Here is a 20858-nt window from a genome sequence, read left to right as displayed (position 1 = left end):
TCTGTGAGTATTACTATGTCAGGCTGTTGCTTGACTAGTCTGTAGGACAGCTCTTCCAATTTTGGCAAAAGTCCACCAATGTTGATGAGGAGGATTTTCCGGGTCGATTGGGCTGGGTGCCATTGCCATGTCTGTAGCCGGTGCCAAGGTCGATGCCAGGTGGTCTATCTGGTTTCATTCTTATTATGTTTCGTAGCGGTTAATTACAACTGAGTGACTTGCTAGGCCATTTCAGAGGGCAGTTATGGTCAACCACATTGCTGTGGGTCTGGAGTAGGCTATAGGCCAGACCAGGTAAGGACGGCAGATTTCCTTCCCTAAAGGACATTAGTGAACCAGATGGGTTTTTACGACAATCCGATAGTTTCATGGTCACCATTACTGATATTAGCTTTTTATTCCATTATTTAATTAACTGAATTTAAATTTCCCAGCTGCCATGGTGGGATTTGAACTCCCATCTCTGGATCATTAGTCCAGGCCTCTGGATTACTGGCCCAGTTACATTACCACTACGCTACCGTTCTCAACCAAAACTCCTTCTCCACCGTGCTGGACCCCCCGCCCCAGTGAATATCGGGATCATTGAGTCCGAATTAGTCCACAGGGTAGGCTGCGTGGTTTGTGAGTGGCTCTTGCAGGTGTGTGCAAAGGGAGATATTGGATCTAAAATCAAAATGGAAGAATACCAACACTAAGTTATAGTGACTGTAATATGATTGAAATTGATATTAGGTTTGAGAGAGAGAAGGGAGGGGTACAAACCAACATTTTAAATTTACGTAGGGTAAACTTTAAAGAGATAAATGAATTGACCACAGTAAACCGGGCTGAACTGTTGATGGGTAAACCTACAGACAGACAGTGGAAAGTATTTAAAGAAGTATTTGGCACAACACAAAACCAGTACATACCCCTAAACGGCAAAGGGCTAGAAATTTGGTGCCTCCGGGGGGGGGACTAATGGGACACAAATGACTTTTCACCCGGGCGCGACGCCACTAATGGCTCCTGCTAAATTCAGTGGGAGTTTAGCGGTGGCAGTAATCGGTAGCGCCCTGCTCCTCTGCGCAGGCGATGACAACGTCATCATGCGCAGCGCCCTGTTTTCGCCTCGCCTGCAAAATTGGCCTGCGCCCCCTGAATCTGCGCCGGGCAATCCCAGCGATCAATTCAGGGGGCGGGACCGGAGTGGCAGGAGGCTTGCAGGGCGGTAAGTAAAGGGGAGGCGGCGGGCGGGGGAAAAAAATCGTCCGACTTGCTTGTCGCAGCCCGTTGCGCTTTTCACCGGGAGGTCCGTGTCGTGATTTTTCAGCCCGGCTCTCCTCAGCATAGCACCCCGCTCCCCGGTGGTCCCAGTAGGGATCGCAGAGTTGTGGGCTTGGGCCCTCCACTTTAATGAGGGGAGGAGCCCTTCCATGCGGCAGCGCTATGTGACCCAGTGCGTAGCGCTGCAGAACGCACTGCCCTGATATTCGGGTTTAGCGCTCTAAGAAGGAAGTGGAGTGCTTGAATTAGCACTCGACCTCCCTCTTGGGGCGCTAAAACTGAAGTTAGTGATTGCCAGTGCTATTTTTTGCCGGGCGCTAAATTTAGCGCCCAGGTGATGTTAACGGCCCAAACGAATTTTTCCCCCAAAGGCTCTACTTGTGTAGTTAAGCAACCGTGATCAAGAAATGAGAAGAGACAAGCTAAAAGAAAAGGCTTGGACAAATACAAGGAAAAGTGGAAATTAAGCAGACTGGGAGAACTATAAAAATCATCAAAGGGATGCAAAAAGAGGTGCAAAAAGAGAATATGAAAAAAACTTAAAACGGATATCAAAGCTAACAGAAATGTTTTTATAAATATATTAAGAGAAAGATTGGTAACTGGGAATGTAGGCCCATTAACAACAGATGCAGAGGAGATTATAATGGATAATAAACAATGACAACTTGTTAAATGAGTGCTGAGAGTGGAGGAAGAAGACAAAATACCAGCGGTACAAGGGAACCCAAAAATAAGTCAACAGGAGAACCTTAGTGGATTTAATATAAGTTTTTTTTTAATTCTAATGTTGAAAATAATGGAATTTAAGACAGGCAAATCTCTAGGAACAGATGGTTTCCACCCAAAAAATAAGTGAGGAAATTGCAAATACATAGTCACAATTTCACAAAGTTCTCTAGATTCAGTGATTGTGCCTTTGGGTTGGAAAATTGCAAATTATTTAAGAAGGGAGGAAGAAACCAGATAACTACATATCTGTAAATTTAACATCAATTGTGGGGAAGTTACTGGAATCTAGCATCAGAGATAGTGACTAAGAAGTTGGACAGGTATCAGTTGATCAAAGAGAGTCAGTGTGGATTTTTGAAGGGTAGGCCATGTCTGACTAATCTAGTAGAATTTTTTTCAGGAGGTCACCAGCATGGTGGATGGGGGAGTTTATAGATGTTGTCTATAAAGACTTAAAAGGCATTTGATAAGGTTCTGCACAAGAGATTATTGCCAAAAATTAGAATGTACAGAATTGGTTGGAAGGTAGGAGGCCGAGTAGGGATAAAGAATTTGTTCTCTGATTGGCAGGATGTGACAAATGGTGTTCCTCAAGGATCTGTATTGCTGCCACAGCTTTATATTAATTATTTGGATGAAGGAATAGTGTTGTATATCCAAGGTTGCAGATGACACTAAATTAGGAGGTGCAGTAAGTTGTGTGGATGGGAGCAGGTAGTTACAAAGGGACATAGACTAAGTGAGTGGGCAAAACTATGGCAGATGGAGTTCAAAGTGGGGAAAAGTGAGGTCATCCGCTTTGGATCTGAGAAAGACAAATCCGAATATTTTCGTAATGATGAGAGACTTGGAGCTGTCCATGTGTACAAATCACTAAAAGCTAATGCACAGGTCCAAAAAGTAATCAAAAATTGACTAATGGAATATTACATAGACAGGAGCAGGAGTAGGCCATTCGGCCCCTCGAGCCTGCTCCGCCATTTAATGAGATCATGGCTGATCATCCAAATTCAGTACTCTGTCCCTGCTTTCTCCCCATATCCTTTGATCCCTTAAGCCTTAAGAAATATATCTAACTCCTTCTTGAATATATTTAATGAATTGGTCTCAACTGCCTTTTATGGTAGAGAATTCCACAGGTTCACCACTCTGGGTGAAGAAATTCCTCCTCATCTCTGTCCTAAATGGCTTACCCCTTATCTTAAGACTGTGACCCCTGGTTCTGGACTCCCCGGCCATCGGGAACATCCTTCCTGCATCTAGTCTGTCTAGTCCTGTTAGAATTTTATAAGTTTCAATGAGATCCCCTCTCATTCTTCTAAACTCCAGCGAATATAAGCCCAATCGACCCAATCTCTCCTCGTACGTCATTCCTGCCATCCCAGGTATCAGTCTGGTGAATCTTTGCTGCACTCCCTCCATGGCAAAAACATCCTTCCTCAGATAAGGTGACCAAAACTACACACAATACTCAAGGTGTGGTCTCACCAAGGCCCTGTACAACTGCAGCAAGACATCCTTGCTCCTATACTCGAATCCTCTCGCCAACATACCATTTGCCTTCTTAACCGCCTGCTGTACCTGCATGCTTACCTTCAGCGACTGGTGCATAAGGACACCCAGGTCTCATTGCACTTCCCCTTTTCCCAATGTATTGCCGGTCAGATAATAATCTGCCTTCCTGTTTTTGCCACCAAAGTGGATAACCTCGCATTTATCCACATTATACTGCATTTGCCACGCATCTACCCAATCACCCAACCTGTCCAAATCATACTGGAGTTTCTCGGCATCCTCCTCACAGCACACACGCCCACCCAGCTTTGTGTCATCTGCAAACTTGGAGATATTACATCTAGTTCCCTCGTCTAGATCATTAATATATATATTGTGAATAGCTGGGGTCCTAGCTCCGATCCCTGCGGTACCCCACTAGTCACTGCCTGCCACTCGGAAAAAGACCCGTTTATTCCAACTCTTTGCTTCCTGTCTGCCAACCAGTTCTCTATCCAAGTCAGTACCTTACCCCCAATCCCATGTGCTTTAACTTTACACGCTAACCTCTTATGCGGGACCTTATCGAAAGCCTTCTGAAAGTCCAAATACACCACATCCACTGGTTCTCCCTTATCTATTCTACCAGTTACATCCTCAAAATTCCAGTAGAGTAGTCAAGCACGATTTACCTTTTGTAAATCCATGTTGACTTTGTCCGATCCTGTCACTGTTTTCCAAGTGCTCTGCTATTACATCTTTTATAATGGACTCTAGCATTTTCCCCACTACCGATGTCAGGCTTACCAGTCTATAATTCCCTGTTTTCTCTCTACCATCTTTTTTAAATAGTGGGGTTACATTAGCTATCCTCCAATCTATGGGAACTGTGCCAGAGTCTATAGAATTTTGGAAGATGACCAGCAATGCATCTACTATTTCTATGGCCACTTCCTTAAGTACCCTAGGATGCAGATTATCAAGCCCTGGGGATTTATCAGCCTTCAATCCCATCAATTTCCCTAACACCATTTCCCTACAAATACTGATTTCATTCAGTTCCTCCCTCTCATTAGACCCTATGTTCCCCGACATCTCTGGGAGGTTATTTGTGTCCTCCTTTGTGAAGACAGAACCAAAGTATGTATTTCATTGTTCAGCCATTTCTTCATTCCCCGTTATAAATTCCCCTGATTCTGACTGCAAGGGACCTACGCTTGACTTCACCAATCTTTTTCTCTTCACATATCTATAGAAGCTTTTACAGTCAGTTTTTTATGTTCCATGCAAGTTTATTCTCATACTCTATTTTCCCCCCTCTTAATTAATCCTTTTGTCCTCCTTTGCTGAATCCTAAACTGCTCCCAATCCTCAGGTTTGCTGCTTTTTCTGGCCAATTTATATGTCCTCTCCTTGGATCTTACGCTATCCCTAGTTTCCCTTGTTAGCCATGGTTGAGCTACCTTTTTTGTTTTATATTTATGCCAGACAGGGATGAACAAATTCTGTAATTCATCCATGCGATCTTTAAATGTTTGCCATTGCCTATCCACCGTCAACCCTTTAAGTAACATTCCCCAGTCCATCCTAGCCAACTCGCGCCTCATACCATCGTAGTTTCCTTTATTTAAATTCAGGACCCTAGTCTCTGAGTCAACTACTTCACTCTCCATCTTAATGAAGAATTTTATCATATTATGATCGCTCCTTTGCAAGGGGCCTCGCACAACAAGATTGCTAATCAATCCTTTCTCATGACATAATACCTAGTCTAAGATGGCCTGATCTCTAGTTGGTTCCTTGACATATTGGTCCAGGAAACCATCCCGTATACACTCTAAGAATTCCTCCTCCACAGTATTGTTACTAATTTGGTTAGCCCAATCTATATGTAGATTAAAGTCACCCATGATAACTGCTGTGCCCGTATTGCACGCGTCTCTAATTTCCCATTTAATGCCATCCCCAACCTCAGCATTACTGTTTGGGGGTCTGTATACAACTCCCACCAACGTTTTCTGCCCCTTGGTATTTCTCAGCTCTACCCATACAGATTCCACATCATCAGAGCTAATATCCTTCCTTACTATTGTGTTAATCTCCTCTTTAACCAGCAATGCTACCCCACCTCCTTTTCCTTTTTGCCTGTCCTTCCTGAATATTGAATACCCCTGGATGTTGAATTCCCAGCCTTGGTCACCCTGGAGCCATGTCTCCGTAATCCCAATTATATCATATCTGTTTACATCTATTTGTGCAGCTAATTCATTCACCTTATTACTAATGCTCATCGCATTAAGACACAAAGCCTTCAGGCTTGTTTTTTTAACACTCTTAGTCCTTTCAGAATTATTATTTACTGTGGCCCTGTTTGATTTACACATTTGATTTCTCTGCCTTCCACTTTTGCTTTTCTCCTTCCTGTCTTTTGCTTATATCCTTGCTTCCCTTTCCTCTGTCTCCCTGCACAGGTTCCCAACCCCCTGCCATTTTAGTTGGCCTTTATCTGAAGGGGTTTGGAATATAAAAGTGAAGAAGTGATGTCTCATTTGTACAGAGTCTTGGTCAGACCTCATCTGGAGTAGTGCATTCAGTTTTGGACACCGAACCTCTGGAAAGATGCATTGGCCGTGGAAAGGGCACAATACAGAGTCACCAGAATTATATCAGTGCTTAAAGGGTTAAATTGAGATCTGCTTGCATAAGCTTGGCTTGTATTCCCTTGAGTTTAGAAGGGTGAGAGGTCATTGAATTGAGGTATTTAAAATGATTAAGGGATTCGATTGGGTAGTTGCCTCGGGCGACTGTCTGTGTGGAGTTTGCACATTCTCCCCGTGTTTGCGTGGGTTTCCTCCGGGTGCTCCGGTTTCCTCCCACAGTCCAAAGATGTGCGGGTTAGGTTGATTGGCTATGATAAATTGACCCTTAATGTTAGGGGGATTAAATACACGGGGATAGGGTGGGATATGTGTTGGTGTAGGGGTTACGGGGATCGGGTGGGATATGTGTCGGTGCAGGCTCGATGGGCCGAAATGGCCTCTATCTGCACTGTGGGGTTTCTGTGATTCTGTGATTTCTGTGAAACTATTTCCTCTGATGGGGGAATTCAGAACAACAGGGCATAATCTTAAAATTAGAGGCCATTCAGGAATGAAATCGGGAAGCACTTTTTCAGACAAAGGGTAGTGGAACTCTGGAAATTGCTCCTCCAAAAGGCTATGGATGCTGGGTCAACTTAAATTTTCAAAATTGAGATCGATTTTTTTAGGTAAGGGTATCAAGCGATATGAAACCAAGATGGATAAATGAAGTTGAGATACAGATCAGCCATGTTCTAATTGAATCACAGAACAGGCTTGACGAGCTGAATGGCATACTCCTGTTCCTAAGTTCCTAAAAAGTATTGAAAACATCACACAGTAGCGGTAAACAAATATTGACTGCACTGTTCGATGTTTTCTGCAGTTGATCACTATTTTTGTGTATTTGCTTTGCAGTTCCAACATACACAATGCGATGAGTGAGGTGGTTTCCTATGCAGTTGATATTACTGTCCTGGCTCAAGTTGATATCCGAGGGTAAGTACTGAAAGTTCAAACACAGGCACAAAAGTAGATTTCGACTGAATGGTGTGATGCCTGATTCGAAGTCATTCTCAAAGCTTGGGAGTAAATGATCAGTGAAATAATTCATATAGAATTAATAAAGCTTTCTGCAATAATAAAACCACCTTGGAAGAAACTGTAGTTTCCTTAAGCAGAGATTGTGAAATTAAACTGCAGTAAAAATGCCAAAACGTGCAGTATCAAGTAGGCCATCTATGATATACCCCATTCGATCTTTCTTTCCATTGTCTTCCATGGAAGGGAAAATCGGGTGGAGTGTATAATGAGTGTATATTGAGCGCCCAATTCACTACTGAGCATTTTGTGCTCTTGCCGAAGTTGAACGTTATCACGTAGTTCATTAATAATCAAACTTGTGCCCTTAGTCATGCCATGCATGGGTTAGCATGCCAAGATTTAATTATGGTATACTACTCATTGGAAGATACATAGGATGTCCACCATGATCCAAAGGCAGAAAATAATGTTGCCAGACTGGTGTACACGCAGTAAAACTACACGGTCAAATTTATTGACAGACAGAATTATATACAGATGCACAATGACATATCAGAGTACTAGAAACAGCAAAGTACTTTAATCCCTTGTGGAATTATTTTTTTTTTTAATATGCCTTTTTAGAATAGTTTCTTAGACCCCGAAAAGCAACAGGATGTTTGAGTGAAACAGAAAAATGTGTTTCTTAATCGACATTTAAGACGAGATGTCGCATGTGGACGATGCACAATCCAATTTGCCCAGGAATTTTGGATACTAGTGCTAGACTAAAGCTTAGCAGCTAGAACTGGTGGCATAGTGGTTAGCACTGTTGCCTCACAGCGCCAGGGACCCGGGTTCGAATCCGGCCTCGGGTGACTGTCTGTGTGGAGTTTGCACATTCTCCCCGTGTTTGCGTGGGTTTCCTCCGGGTGCTCCGGTTTCCTCCCACAGTACAAAAATGTGCGGGTTAGGTTGATTGGCTATGATAAATTGACCCTTAGTGTTAGGGGGATTAAATACGTGGGGTTACGGGGATAGGGTGGGATATGTGTTGGTGTAGGGGTTACAGGGATCGGGTGGGATATGTGTCGGTGCAGGCTCGATGGGCCGAAATGGCCTCTATCTGCACTGTGGGGTTTCTGTGATTCTGTGAACTGTGATTCATGCCATGGGACTCCTTCCAAATTAAAGCCAGTTCTTTGAAGTAATTAAGCTGAGCAGTTAACAGCCATTGCACCTTGTGAGATCAGTTGTTAAATGTCTGGAAGTTGCAATTTCTTTCATACATTTCTCCAGGACCTGTTCCCTCCATTCTCCTAATGGCTCAGTATTCACTGAGAATAGCCATTTTTGTCGAGCTGTATATATCATCACCTGCTGACCTGTCCCCCAGCCTTCAAAAGGAACTTTGTTTTCCCCACATTCACTCTGCTATTTTCTAACTGACAAATAATAGATTCCATTTTAATACCAGCTATATTACAAAAACTGCATGAAATAAAAACTAATTTCCCTATTTTCTTGCTTGACCAAAGTGATTTCTACCAAGCATCCATACAAATCTGGTTCTAACGAATACTGGTTAGATCCAATCGTTCCTTTAATTCCCTGTTTGTGTGGTTTGTTGTGTCACCAGATCCTAGACTGATTTTTTAATTTTTTTAAAATTTTGCTAGTGTCTCTTCTCCTGATCAGCTGTTTTTACCTATTGCAAACTGGAAGGAAAACCCTGAGAGTGAAGAGGAAGTGGGCCCGCTGGTCATGCATGTCTATGAGGTTTGTACTTATTGACCTTTCGAGTACTTTGTCGTCTTCTGTCTGTTCTTGGGCATTGTATTGCTACCTGAACTGCCTTGCCCTTCCTAAGACTGTAGTCATAGCTCTGTGTATCGTGGAAATTAAAACATGGTACTAGAAGTAAAAATATGTTTCTGTATTTAACATTGTTTTCATCATTATTTGTAGTAGTAGTTAGAATTACAACATTTAAAATATATATGATAAAAATGTGAAACGTGTTCTCTTTAATAGAGTTACACTTTAGTGGTAGCTGTAACACGAGTGTTGCGGTTTGGGCTTTCTTCCGACTTTAACTTGTCTTCACAGCAGAAAGGCTGTTTCTACAAGCAGACCAAGTTTCCTATGAATTGAAACCTGTGCTCTTTTGGATGCAGTCTACAGGATAACATTCCACGGGACTAATCATTACTCTTTAAGTACAGTTTTTTTAATTCATTCTTGGGAGATAGGAATTGCTAGAAAGTCCAGCATTTATTTCCCATCTCCAGTTGCCCTGAGAAGGTGGTGGTGGGCCACCTTCTTGATCGGAGAGGCTAGGAGAAACGTATTTACACAGAAGATTGTTAGGCATGGAATGCCCTACTAAAACAGTGGTTGAAGAATCCACAATAATTGGTTGGAAAAGGGAAGTCGATAAATCTTCAATTTTCATATATTTAAAAGGATATAGGAAAAGAGCTGGGGAAATGAGTGGATAACTCTTTCAGAAAACCGGCACAGGTGTGATGAGCCAAATAGTTGCCTTCTGTGCTGTATAATTCCTGCACAGGTCTGACCCTAAAGCTGCTTTCCCAGTACTAAGGCCCAAGAAAGGTGGGAAGCTGGTGAGCATAAGGGAGACCCAAGACGGGCAGCAGGCTAGGGTTGTAGGAAACAAAGAGGCTCAACGCCTGTGGAGACAGTGACAACAAATTTAAAATAAAACTTGCCGCCTGGAAATCCTTCCATCCGTGGAAGGAAAAAAATATATATATAAATTTGAAATAAATTTAGCTGCAGCACCACTTGGAGGGACAAACCTGGAGACTGAGTTTGTAGGAGCAGCAGCACCACCTAGCATTAGGAAGACTGAATGGTAAGTATAATGGTAAGAATACATACCCTTTACATGCCTTGCAGCTTAAAACTCGCAGGTATAATGAAAATAGTGTGACACCCAGGCATGCTATAGGTAAATATTTTAATATATTAATAGATGTAGTAGAAGTAGGGTTGCAAAATTCTGGGAATTTTTAAAAGAGAAAACTTTCCATGGGAATTTATGGGAATTTTGAGCTTTTTTGCACACTGATGGTTTTTGTTTCTGACCCTTATATTATCTTTGTCATCAAAATAGACATACTGTTCCTTACAAATAAAAACAGGCTTTCAAAACTTTATTTAGGTTATAATTTTGAACTTTATTGAACCCCCACAAAGAAGACCCATCTAAAATAAAACGAAAAGAGCGTCAGCTTATTTAGCCTGTAATTTGTCCTTATTTTGTCCCTTTGAGTCTTCTACTCATCATTGCTCCTCCTGATTCTCTGACTCTGGCTCTGACGTGTCCATTTCCTCCTCTGCGTCACTGTCTAGCTGTGTGGTGGACACTTCTGTACCTGGCTCAATAAGTTGTAGGTTCACCCGGATAGCCACCAGTTTCTCCACTCTTTTTAGTCAGCCTGTTGCGCACCTTTGTATGCGTATTCCCAAAAAGTGACCAGTTTCGTTCAGAGGCCACTGATGAAGGTGGGATTTGGAGTATCACTGATGCAATGGGTGACAGGGCCTCAGATGCACAAAGTCCCTTCCACCAGGTATGTGGACTGATATACTTACATGATTCCCATATCCCGTCCCCATTCCAAAGACCTTGCTTGCTGGAGAACTTTGCCAGACTTCCCAGAACTTTGCCCACGTCCAGATTGAGGTGGCGTGAGAGGGTAGAAATCACACTAAGCGCTGTTGATCTGTTCTCCAGAAAGTATTGGTCTCCCAACATGCTTTGGGTCCAGCATGTATGCTGCAGCATGAATCGGCTTGACACAAAATTCTTGACGCGTCTGTATGAATTGAACAATTGCCTTCTCCTCTGCTTTGAGCAGCAGGGATGTGGGTAGGGCAATGCTGATTTGTTCTTTTAAATCAACAAAAAGCCTGAGAACATCTGACAAGACAGCGTCATCTCCTTCAATCTGAGCGATTGCAGATGCTACTGGTGAGAGTAGTTTAAGGCTGCTAACCACTCTCTCCCAAAACACATCAACCAGCGGTATTTTCTTGATGGTGGTTTCCATATCCCCAGACTGGGATATTGCCATTTCTTGCAGCGACACCTTATCCTCCAGAAGGCTGTTGTACATTATGACAACGCCACCCCATCTAGTGTTGCTGGGCAGCTTCAGTGTGGTGTTCTTGTTCTTTGTCGTTTGCTTGGAGTCATAGGTTGCTGCAACTACCTGTTTCCCCCTGACATACTTAACTACTTGCTTGGCTCTCATGTACAGTGTTTCCACGATTCTCAAATACATGATGTCCTTGAGGAGCAGGTTGAGCCCATGAGCTGCGCACCCAATAGACGTAATATGAGGGTAGGCCTCCTCCACTTGAGCCCAAGCAGCCTTCATATTCGCAGCATTGTAGGTAACTACTGCAAAGACCTTTTGTGATCCAAGATCGTTGATGACCGCTTTCAGCTCATCAGCAATGTATGTGCTTGTGTGTCTGTTGTCCTTCGTGTCTGTGCTCTTGAAGAACACTGGGAGAGGAGTGGAGACGATGTAGTTTATGATGCCCTCCCCTCGTACATTTGTCCACCCATCTGAGATAACTGCAACACAGTCTGCCATCTCTATCATTTCTTTGAGCTGTCCTTGGACTCTGTTATACTCAGCCTCCAGCAAATAAGTAGACAAAGCAAGTCTGGTAGGAGGACAGTATGCAGGGCGAATAACATTGAAAAATCTCTTCCAATACACATTGGCTGTGAGCATGAGGGGTGAACCTGTCGCATATACAGCTCGAGCAAGGCACTCATCTGCATTCTTCTGGCTATAGTTATCCATTGTATCAAAGAACCTTCCAAGTGGGCCAGGAGTTGCTGATGATAAGGAGCCTGATGCTGAATGTGAACCATCATCTTCTTGAATGGAAGCAGAGGAACTCTGGGCTGACTGCTGTGAGCTTTGAGTGCAGTTGTTGCATTTGGATAAATGCTGCTGCATCTTTGTGGCATTCTTTACATATGGCTTTGTACAGTGTTTGCACATGTACACAGTCTTTCCATCTTTAATGCCTGGGGTAAAATGCTTCCACACATCCGCCGGTAAATGTGGCATTGTTCTATGCAGAGAAATAAAGGGCATTCATCTCTGTGTCGAACTGCGGTCGATCAGCATGATTGCAACAGGGTGAGTAAATTTTTGCTGATGCTCCATGTGATGGAAGCATGACCTGTGCACGCATGACACTACATCGCCAATAGAGGGAGCTAATCGCTCATCCACTCATCCAACCAATCAGGACACATTTGTTCACAGTCACACACAAAACTTGTAATTATTAAAACAAGCCAAGTAAGAAGATAAACATATATTGATTAAGAAATTCCTTAATAATTAAGATTCCATCTCTGTTAGTAATTTTAAGAGAGGACCTGTGGGGAAAAAAATGAGAAATACAAAAAAAAATATTATGCTAGCATGTGCTTTTTTGGGCAAAATTCCCAAGCTAAACTTCCCGTGGAAATTTACCGGAAACTTTCCACTCCTTTGCAACCCTAAGTACAAGTCTACAGTAAATACTAAAAGCATATTATGAAACATGCATACAATCATGAGGGTCCATATTGGGTCAATTACTTTTTATAATGGCATCTTTGGATGGAAGAAGAAATTCTTTAACCTGTTTGAATGGCAAATTCAGCCTGCTTGTATCCTTTTGTACTACTTGGTATTGACACATTGTTTTGTAATATATTACATTTATTTTTATAATTGGCAATGCTACATATAAATATAATCACATGCAGTTGTAGAACTGATGTGCTCAGAGAATCACACAAACTTGTCTGCAGAGATGCAAATGATATCAACCAACCAGTGGGGATGGTGTGTAGTATAGAGAGAAAAATTAAGGGGAAAAAATAACTACAGAGTGTGTTATAGTGCCAATGGAGTGCCAACAGACTGGGTTATAAAAGGTTATGTTTTGCACTTAGTTATGTGATTTCTAATTGCTGCTAATACAACAATGTAAAATGTTAATCTAAAATCTCTCTTTTTTAAAGTTACGGAACAATGGACCAAGTGCATTTAGTAAAGCCATATTAGACCTACACTGGCCCTACAAGTATAAGGAGGCTTACCTGTTGTATGTAATGGAGTACACGCCTGAGGGTCCTATGAACTGTACCTCGGATACAATTATCAACCCACTGAACTTAAAGGTAGATACTGCACTTTTATTTATCAATCCCTTGTAAGCACTACATTTTTAAATCTATTTGTTCTCTGAATGTGGCAAGGACATCAATTAATGCCTTGCACTAATTGTAATGAAACATTGCAGTCCTTGTGGTGATAGTACTTCCATAATAGTGTTAGGTGGGGAATTCCAGCACAATGAAAGAACAATGATATATCTCCAAGTCAGGATGTTGTGTGACTTGGAGATGATTAGTGTTTCCACAATATTGTTGCTCTTGCCTTCTTAGTGGTAGAGGTTGCAGGGGAGGGAGGTGCAGTCAAAAGTAACCTTGGAAGTTGCTGCATTATGCTTCAGCCATGGTATACTGGTGGAAGGGGAGGACATTGAACCCAGTTGCAGGGACACTGGTCAAGCAAACTGCTTTGTCCTGAATGGTATCAAGCTACTTGAGTGTTTTTGTAGCTGCACCCATCTGAACAAGTGGTGAATATTCCATCACATACCTGATGTAAACCTTGTAGATGGTGGAGAGGCTCTGAGGGGTCAGGAGGTGAGCCACTCATTGCAGATCACTTGGGCTGTGCCCTGCTCTTGCAGCTGTGGTGTTTTTTTGGCTAGTCCAGTTAAACTTATGGTCAATAGTGACCTTCAAGATGTTGATAATGGGGACTTGACAGTGGTGGTGACATTGAAGGTTAAAGGGAGATGGCAGAGCTTTCTTTTGTTTGAGATGGTCATTACCTGGCACTTGTATGGTATGAATGTTACCTGCTACTTGTCAATCCAAGCCTGAATATTATCCAGCTCCTGCTGTGTAGGCTGGCATGGGTTGCTTCATTATAGGAGAGTTGTAAATGGAGGTGAACACTATAAAATCATTAGCAAATATCCCCACTCCTACTCTTAAGGTCATTCATTAAATAACTGAAGATGGTTGGGCTTTTCTGAGGAACTCCTGTGGTGATGTCCTGGCTGTGATGAGTGGCCTCCGACAATCTCAACCATTTTCCTTTGTGTCAGGTATGACTCCAGACACTGGAGGGATTTTCCTTTGACACCCCCCTGTTGATTTAAATTTTGCTAGTGCTTCTTGGTGCCATACTTGGTTAAATGCTGCCTTGATATCTAGTGTAGCTACTCTCACTACTCTTGCATCCATCTGGATCAAGGCTGTGATGAGGCCTGGAGATGAGTGAATCTGGTGGAAGCTGAACTTAGCATTGATGAGCAAGTTACATAAGAACATAAGAACATAAGAAATAGGAGCAGGAGTAGGCCAATCGGCCCCTCGAGCCTGCTCCGCCATTCAATAAGATCATGGCTGATCTGATCCTAACCGCCAATCTACTATCACAGAACCATCTCCTGAATCTAACAGAATTAGACACACGAAATAGGAGCAGGATCAGGCTACACGGCCCCTGGGCCCGCTCCGCTACCCACAGGGCCATGACCGATCCGAACCGAGACTCATGTCCAAATTCCTGCCCGCTCCCCGTAACCCTTAATTCCCTTTACTTCTAGGAAACTGTCTATTTCTGTTTTAAATGTATGTAATGATGTAGCTTCTACAGCTTTTTGGGGCAGCATATTCCATGGACCTACCACCCTCTGAGTGAAGTAGTTCCTCCTCATCTCAGTTTTGAAAGAGCAGCCCCTTATTCTAAGACTATGCCCCCTAGTTCTAGTTTCACCCATCATCGGGAACATCCTCCCCGCATCCACCCGATCCAACCCCTTCACAATCTTATATGTTTCAATAAGATCGCCTCTCATTCTTCTGAACTCCAATGAGTAGAGTCCCAATCTACTCAACCTCTCCTCATATGTCCATCCCCTCATCCCCGGGATTAACCGAGTGAACCTTCTTTGTACTGACTCGAGAGCAGGTATGTCTTTTCTTAAGTATGGACACCAAAGCTGTATGCAGTATTCCAGGTGCGGTCTCACCAATACCTTGTACAACTGAAGCAATACCTCCCTATTTTTATATTCTATCCCCCTAGCAATGAAAGCCAACATTCCATTGGCCTTCTTAATCACTTGCTGCACCTGCATACTAACCTTTTGAGTTTTGTGCACCAGGACCCCCAGATCCCTTTGTACTTCAGTACTTTCCAGTTTCTTGCCATTAAGATAATAACTTGCTCTACGATTTTTCCTGCCAAAGTGCATAACCTCACACTTTCCAGTATTGTATTCCATCTGCCAAATCTCTGCCCACTTACTTAGCCTGTCTATGTCCCCTTGCAGGTTTTTTATGTCCTCCTCACTCACTACTTTCCCTCCCATCTTAGTATCATCTGCAAACTTTGATATGTTACACTCGGTCCCCTCCTCCAAATCGTTAATATAGATTGTAAAGAGTTGGGGACCCAGCACTGACCCCTGCGGAACACCACTAGTTACTGATTGCCAGTCTGAGAATGAACCATTTATCCCAACTCTCTGCCTTCTGTTAGATAGCCAATCCTCTATCCATGCCAGAATATTACCCCCAATCCCGTGATTTTTTATCTTAAGCAATAATCTTTTGTGTGGCACCTTGTCAAATGCCTTTTGGAAGTCTAAATACACTACGTCCACTGGTTCCCCTTTATCCACCCTATGTTACTTCCTCAAAGAACTCCAGCAAATTTGTCAAACATGACTTCCCCTTCATAAAACCATGCTGACTTTGCCCTATTAAATGATGATTATCCAAATGTCCTGTTACTGTCTCCTTAATAATGGACTCCAAAATTTTACCTACCACAGATGTTAGGCTAACCGGTCTATAGTTTCCAGCCTTCTGTCTACTGCCCTTTTTAAATAAGGGTGTTACATTAGCAGTTTTCCAGTCTGCCGGGACCTTTGCTGAGCCCAGGGAGTTTTGGAAAATTATTACTAATGCATCCACAATCCCTACCCCCATTTCCTCAAGACCCTAGGATGTAAGCCATCAGGTCCAGGTGATTTATCCGCCGTGAGTCCCATTATTTTACCGAGTACCACTTCCTTAGTGATTTTGATCGTGTTTAGCTCCTCCCCCCCCCCCATAGCCCCCTGTTTGTCCAGTGTTGGGATATTCTTCGTGTCCTCTACTGTAAAGACTGATACAAAATATTCACTCAGTGTTTTTGCCATCGCCATATTTCCCACCATTAATTTCCCGGTCTCATCCTCTAAGGGACCAACATTTACTTTAGCCACCCTTTTGCTTTTTATATTACTATAAAAACTCTTACTATCTGTTTTTATATTTTTTGCTAATTTACTTTCATAATCTATCTTCCCTTTCTTAATCAATCTTTTTTGTTATTTTTTGCTGTCTTTTAAAGTTTTCCCAATCCTCTATCCTCCCACTAGATTTGGCTACCTTATATGCCCTTGTTTTTAGTCGAATACTATCCTTAATTTCTTTACTTAGCCACGGATGGCTGTCTTTTCTTTTACACCCTTTTCTTCTCAGTGGAATATATATTTTTTGGAAGTTGTAAAATAACTCCTTAAATGTACACCACTGATCATGTATCGTCTTACCCTTTAATCTATTTTCCCAATCCACTCTACTCAATTCCGCTCTCATACCTTCATAGTCTCCTTTATTCAAGCTTAGCACGCTTGTTTGAGATCCAACCTTCTCACCCTCTAATTGAATATGGAATTCAACCATGTTATGGTCACTCATTCCAAGGGGATCCTTTACTAGGGCATTTTTAATTAATCCTGTCTCGTTACACAGGACCAGATCTAAGGTTGCTTGCCCCCTGGTCGGTTCAGTTACATACTGCTCAAGAAACCCATCCCTAATACACTCAATGAACTCATCCTCAAGGCAGCCCTGCCCAATTTGATTTGTCCAATTAATATGATAGTTAAAATCCCCCATAATTATAGATGTTCCCTTATTACAAGCCTCAACTATTTCCTGATTGATACTCTGTCCAACAGAGTTGCAACTGTTCGGAGGCCTATAGACTACGGCCACTAGTATTTTTTCCCCCTTATTATTCCTTATCTCCACCCAAACTGTTTCATTATCCTGATCTTTTGACCCAATATCATTTCTCTGTATTACAGTGATTCCTTCCTTTATTAACATAACCACCCCACCTCCCCTGCCTTCCTGCCTGTCCTTCCTGATCGTTAAATAACCTGGTATGTTTAATTCCCAGGCATTGTCACCCTGCAGCCATGTTTCTGTAATGGCCACAAGATCATACCCATATGTAGTTATTTGTGCCATTAACTCGTCTATTTTGTTACGAATGCTACGTGCATTCAGATAGAGAACTTTCAAATATGTTTTGTGACACTTAGTTCCTGCTTTTGCCCTTTTTATTACTTTACCTTTTACTCCATACCTTCTGCCCCTTCCTGACACGCTCTCGTTTTTAATTTCCCCACTGCTACCTAAGTCTATGACCGTCTCTGTTGGCATTTTTATTATTTGCTCTCTAGGAACCTCCCCCCCCACTAGTTAGTTTAAAGCCCTCTCTACAGCCCTAGTTATATGATCCGCCAGGACTCTAGTCCCAGCACTGGCCAAGTGAAGCCCGTCCCAACGGAACAGCTCCCTCCTGCCCCAGTACTGGTGCCAGTGTCCCAGGAAGCAAAACCCATTTCTCCCACACCAGTCTTTGAGCCACGCATTTAACTCTCTAATTTTATTTGTCCTAGCCAAATTCGCTCGTGGCTCAGGTAATAATCCAGAGATTATTACCCTTGAGGTTCTGTTTTTTAATTTGACCCCTAGCTGCTCATACTCCTTTAACAGAACCGGCTTCCTAGTCATATCTACGTCGTTTGTACCAACATGGACCACGACAACTGGATCCACCCCCTCCCACTGCAAGTTTCTTTCCAGCCCAGAGGAGATGTCCTTAACCCTGGCACCGGGTAGGCAGCACAGCCTTCGGGACTCTCGCTCTCGGCTGCAGAGAACTCTATCTATCCCCCTAATAATACTATCCCCTACCACTACAACATTTCTATTTACTCCCCCCTCTTGAATGGCCCCCCGTTCCACAGTGCTGTGGCCAGGTTGCTCATCCTCCCTGCAATCCCTGCTCCTGTCCCCACGGAGTAAGAACCTCGAACCTGTTGGACAAGAGCAAGGGCTGCGGCTCCTCCAACACTACCTCCTGGATCCCCGTACCTGCCTCACTCGTAGTCACACCGTCCTGTCCCTGACCATGGGCTGCATCTGAATTAATTAACTTCATAGGTGTGACCACCTCCTGAAACACAGAGTCCAGGTACTTCTCCCCCTCCCTGATGTGTCGCAGTGTCTGAAGCTCAGACTCCAGCTCATCAACACGGAGCTGGAGTTCCTGTAGCAGCAGACACTTGTCACAGATGTAATCACCGTGAGCCTCAATGGGGTCCACCAGCTCCCACATCTCGCAACAGTAACACATCACCTGCTCCATTCTATGTAATTAATTAAATTTTTTATTGTTGGTTATGGACACCCTCTGCCCGATTTTAGATGCTAGTATCCCCTTTAATTAATTGGATTTAAATTAAATCAATCCCTCTAATTACACCAGTTAAATGGTTTACCAACAGTCACTCTGCACCAGAAAGGCCTTATTAACTACAACCCACAGAGTTAAAGTTTGAAAAGAACACCTAACACCCACTTACCCTAACTCACACTTACCCAAACTCACAGCACTCTGCTGACTCGCACTCAGTGCTTGCTCACACTAGCACTGGTCCTTTTATACTGTTTGTTTGTTTACAGCCAAATGAGTCACCCCCTGCTGATTGGTTAGAAAACTGGTTTCCACTGCCTGCTGTGCCAATTTACTCCTACTGCAGTGTAACCTTGTTTTACTCTTCTTAAACCAACAGAATCCCAAATATTTAACTTTTCCCCTTTACTTAAACTGCTTAAGTAATCTTATCAAGAATGATTTAAAGAGAAATAACAATTAAAGAACTCTCACACTTACCCAAACTCACAGCACTCTCTGCTGACTCGCACTCAGTTTTTGTTGACTAGGCATCACTTGGTGGCACTATTGATGACTCCATATATCACTTTGCTGATGATGGGGAGGAGGCTGATAGGATTGTAATTGGCCGGGTTAAATTTACCCTTTTTTTCTGGATATGACATACCTTGGCAATATCTCACATTGTCAGATAGATGTAATAGCTGTACTGGAACAACTTGGCTAGGGAAACAGCTAGCTCTGGCATGCAAGTCTTCAGCATGACCGCTAAGATGTCAAGGCCCATAGACTTCGCTGTGTCCAGTACACTCGGCTGCTTTTAAATGTCATGTGGAGTGAATCAAATTAGCTGGACACTGGTATCTATGATGGTAATCTTGGGAGGGGACCGAGTAGGATCATCTGCACTTTTGGCTGAAGACACTTGCAAATAGTTGAGCTTTGTCTCTTGCACTCGCATGCGAGGATGGGAATGTTCATGGAGTCTCTTCCTCTTGTTAGTTGACTGGTTGTCCACCACCATTCTTATTGGATTTGGTAGGGCAACAGAGTTTTGCTCTGATCATTGTGATTGTGGGACTGCTTGGCTCTTTCTATAACCTGTTCTTTTGGTGTTTAACATGTAGGTAGCCCTGTTTAGTAGCTTCAACTAGGGTCATACCTAATTCTAAGGTATGCCTAGTGCTGCTCCTAGCACACTCTTCTGTACTCTGTATTGAACCAAGGTTGGTCTCCTGGCTTGATTGTGAACAGAGTGAGGGATGTACCAGGCCATGTGGTTACAGATTGTGGCGGTATATATTTTTATGTACATGCACGGAATTTAATGTTCTACTATTTAAAGTAATAGTCAATCTCCCATGACATTGCACATGGGAAGTCGAGACCAAGTGTATTCTTCAGGCGAAGAGCGGCCAGGGCGCATGGCATTACAGACTGAGAAGCTGGAAGTAACAAAACTGGTGTGTTATAGTACCACTACTGAGAGGAAGCTGAGGTGCATGACCACTTTTTATATCGAGAATTTCTGTTATAACTGTGGATGTAGGAATTTATAATGTGAAAAATTTGGCTGAAAAATGTGACATTGGGAAGTAAGGGTTTGCAGACAGGCAGTAGATGCAGATATATGATATTTAATATACTATATAGATGATACTATAAGAAATGTTCCAGTGACTTTTTATTTTACTAATTTCATTAGACTGCAGGTTCAACAGTAAACCAGACATCATCTCTAACTACAAGTCCAGGAAATCGGCACCATGTAAAACGCAGAGATGCAACTGAATTGGAGGGGATTGAGATGCTGGTATGTACCCAGTGTAGTAATTGAATGATTCTAATACTTGTTACTACTTATGTTCAAGGACTCCCTTCACAAAGTCTTTCAATTAGAAATGCTAGGTGGTGAAAAATGGCTGCTGTGTGAATTTAGATGAGTCAGCGGATTGGAAGAAACTTCATTCTGAATGTAAATTTGTTGTAATGAAACCTTACCTTCCAGTCCTCTGGCGTTCAGGTGATGTCAAACTATGAGCATAAATTATTCAATTTCCAGATTTTCTCTCCTCTCCTAAAGGTATTTATTCATGCTAGGTTATGA

At 42.7% G+C, this 20858-nt stretch overlaps 1 protein-coding gene across 1 annotated transcript in view; it reads left to right on the top strand.

Moving 5' to 3' along the window:
* itgav (integrin, alpha V) overlaps positions 1–20858 on the top strand; it is a 183719-nt gene that overhangs the window by 150439 nt on the left and 12422 nt on the right. The window contains exons 23-26 of the mRNA XM_085985922.1: positions 6993–7073; positions 8777–8876; positions 13168–13326; positions 20457–20564. Of these exons, the coding sequence (XP_085842048.1) occupies positions 6993–7073; positions 8777–8876; positions 13168–13326; positions 20457–20564 (448 nt within the window). The remainder of the gene's footprint in view (positions 1–6992; positions 7074–8776; positions 8877–13167; positions 13327–20456; positions 20565–20858) is intronic.

Source organism: Somniosus microcephalus, chromosome 4 (assembly GCF_052327205.1).
Source record: "Somniosus microcephalus isolate GS21.2 chromosome 4, FLI_Smic_1.0, whole genome shotgun sequence".
Lineage (NCBI taxonomy): Eukaryota > Metazoa > Chordata > Chondrichthyes > Squaliformes > Somniosidae > Somniosus > Somniosus microcephalus.
The sequence above is the reverse complement of the archived record's forward strand: the minus strand, read 5'-3'. Positions and strand labels throughout refer to the sequence as shown.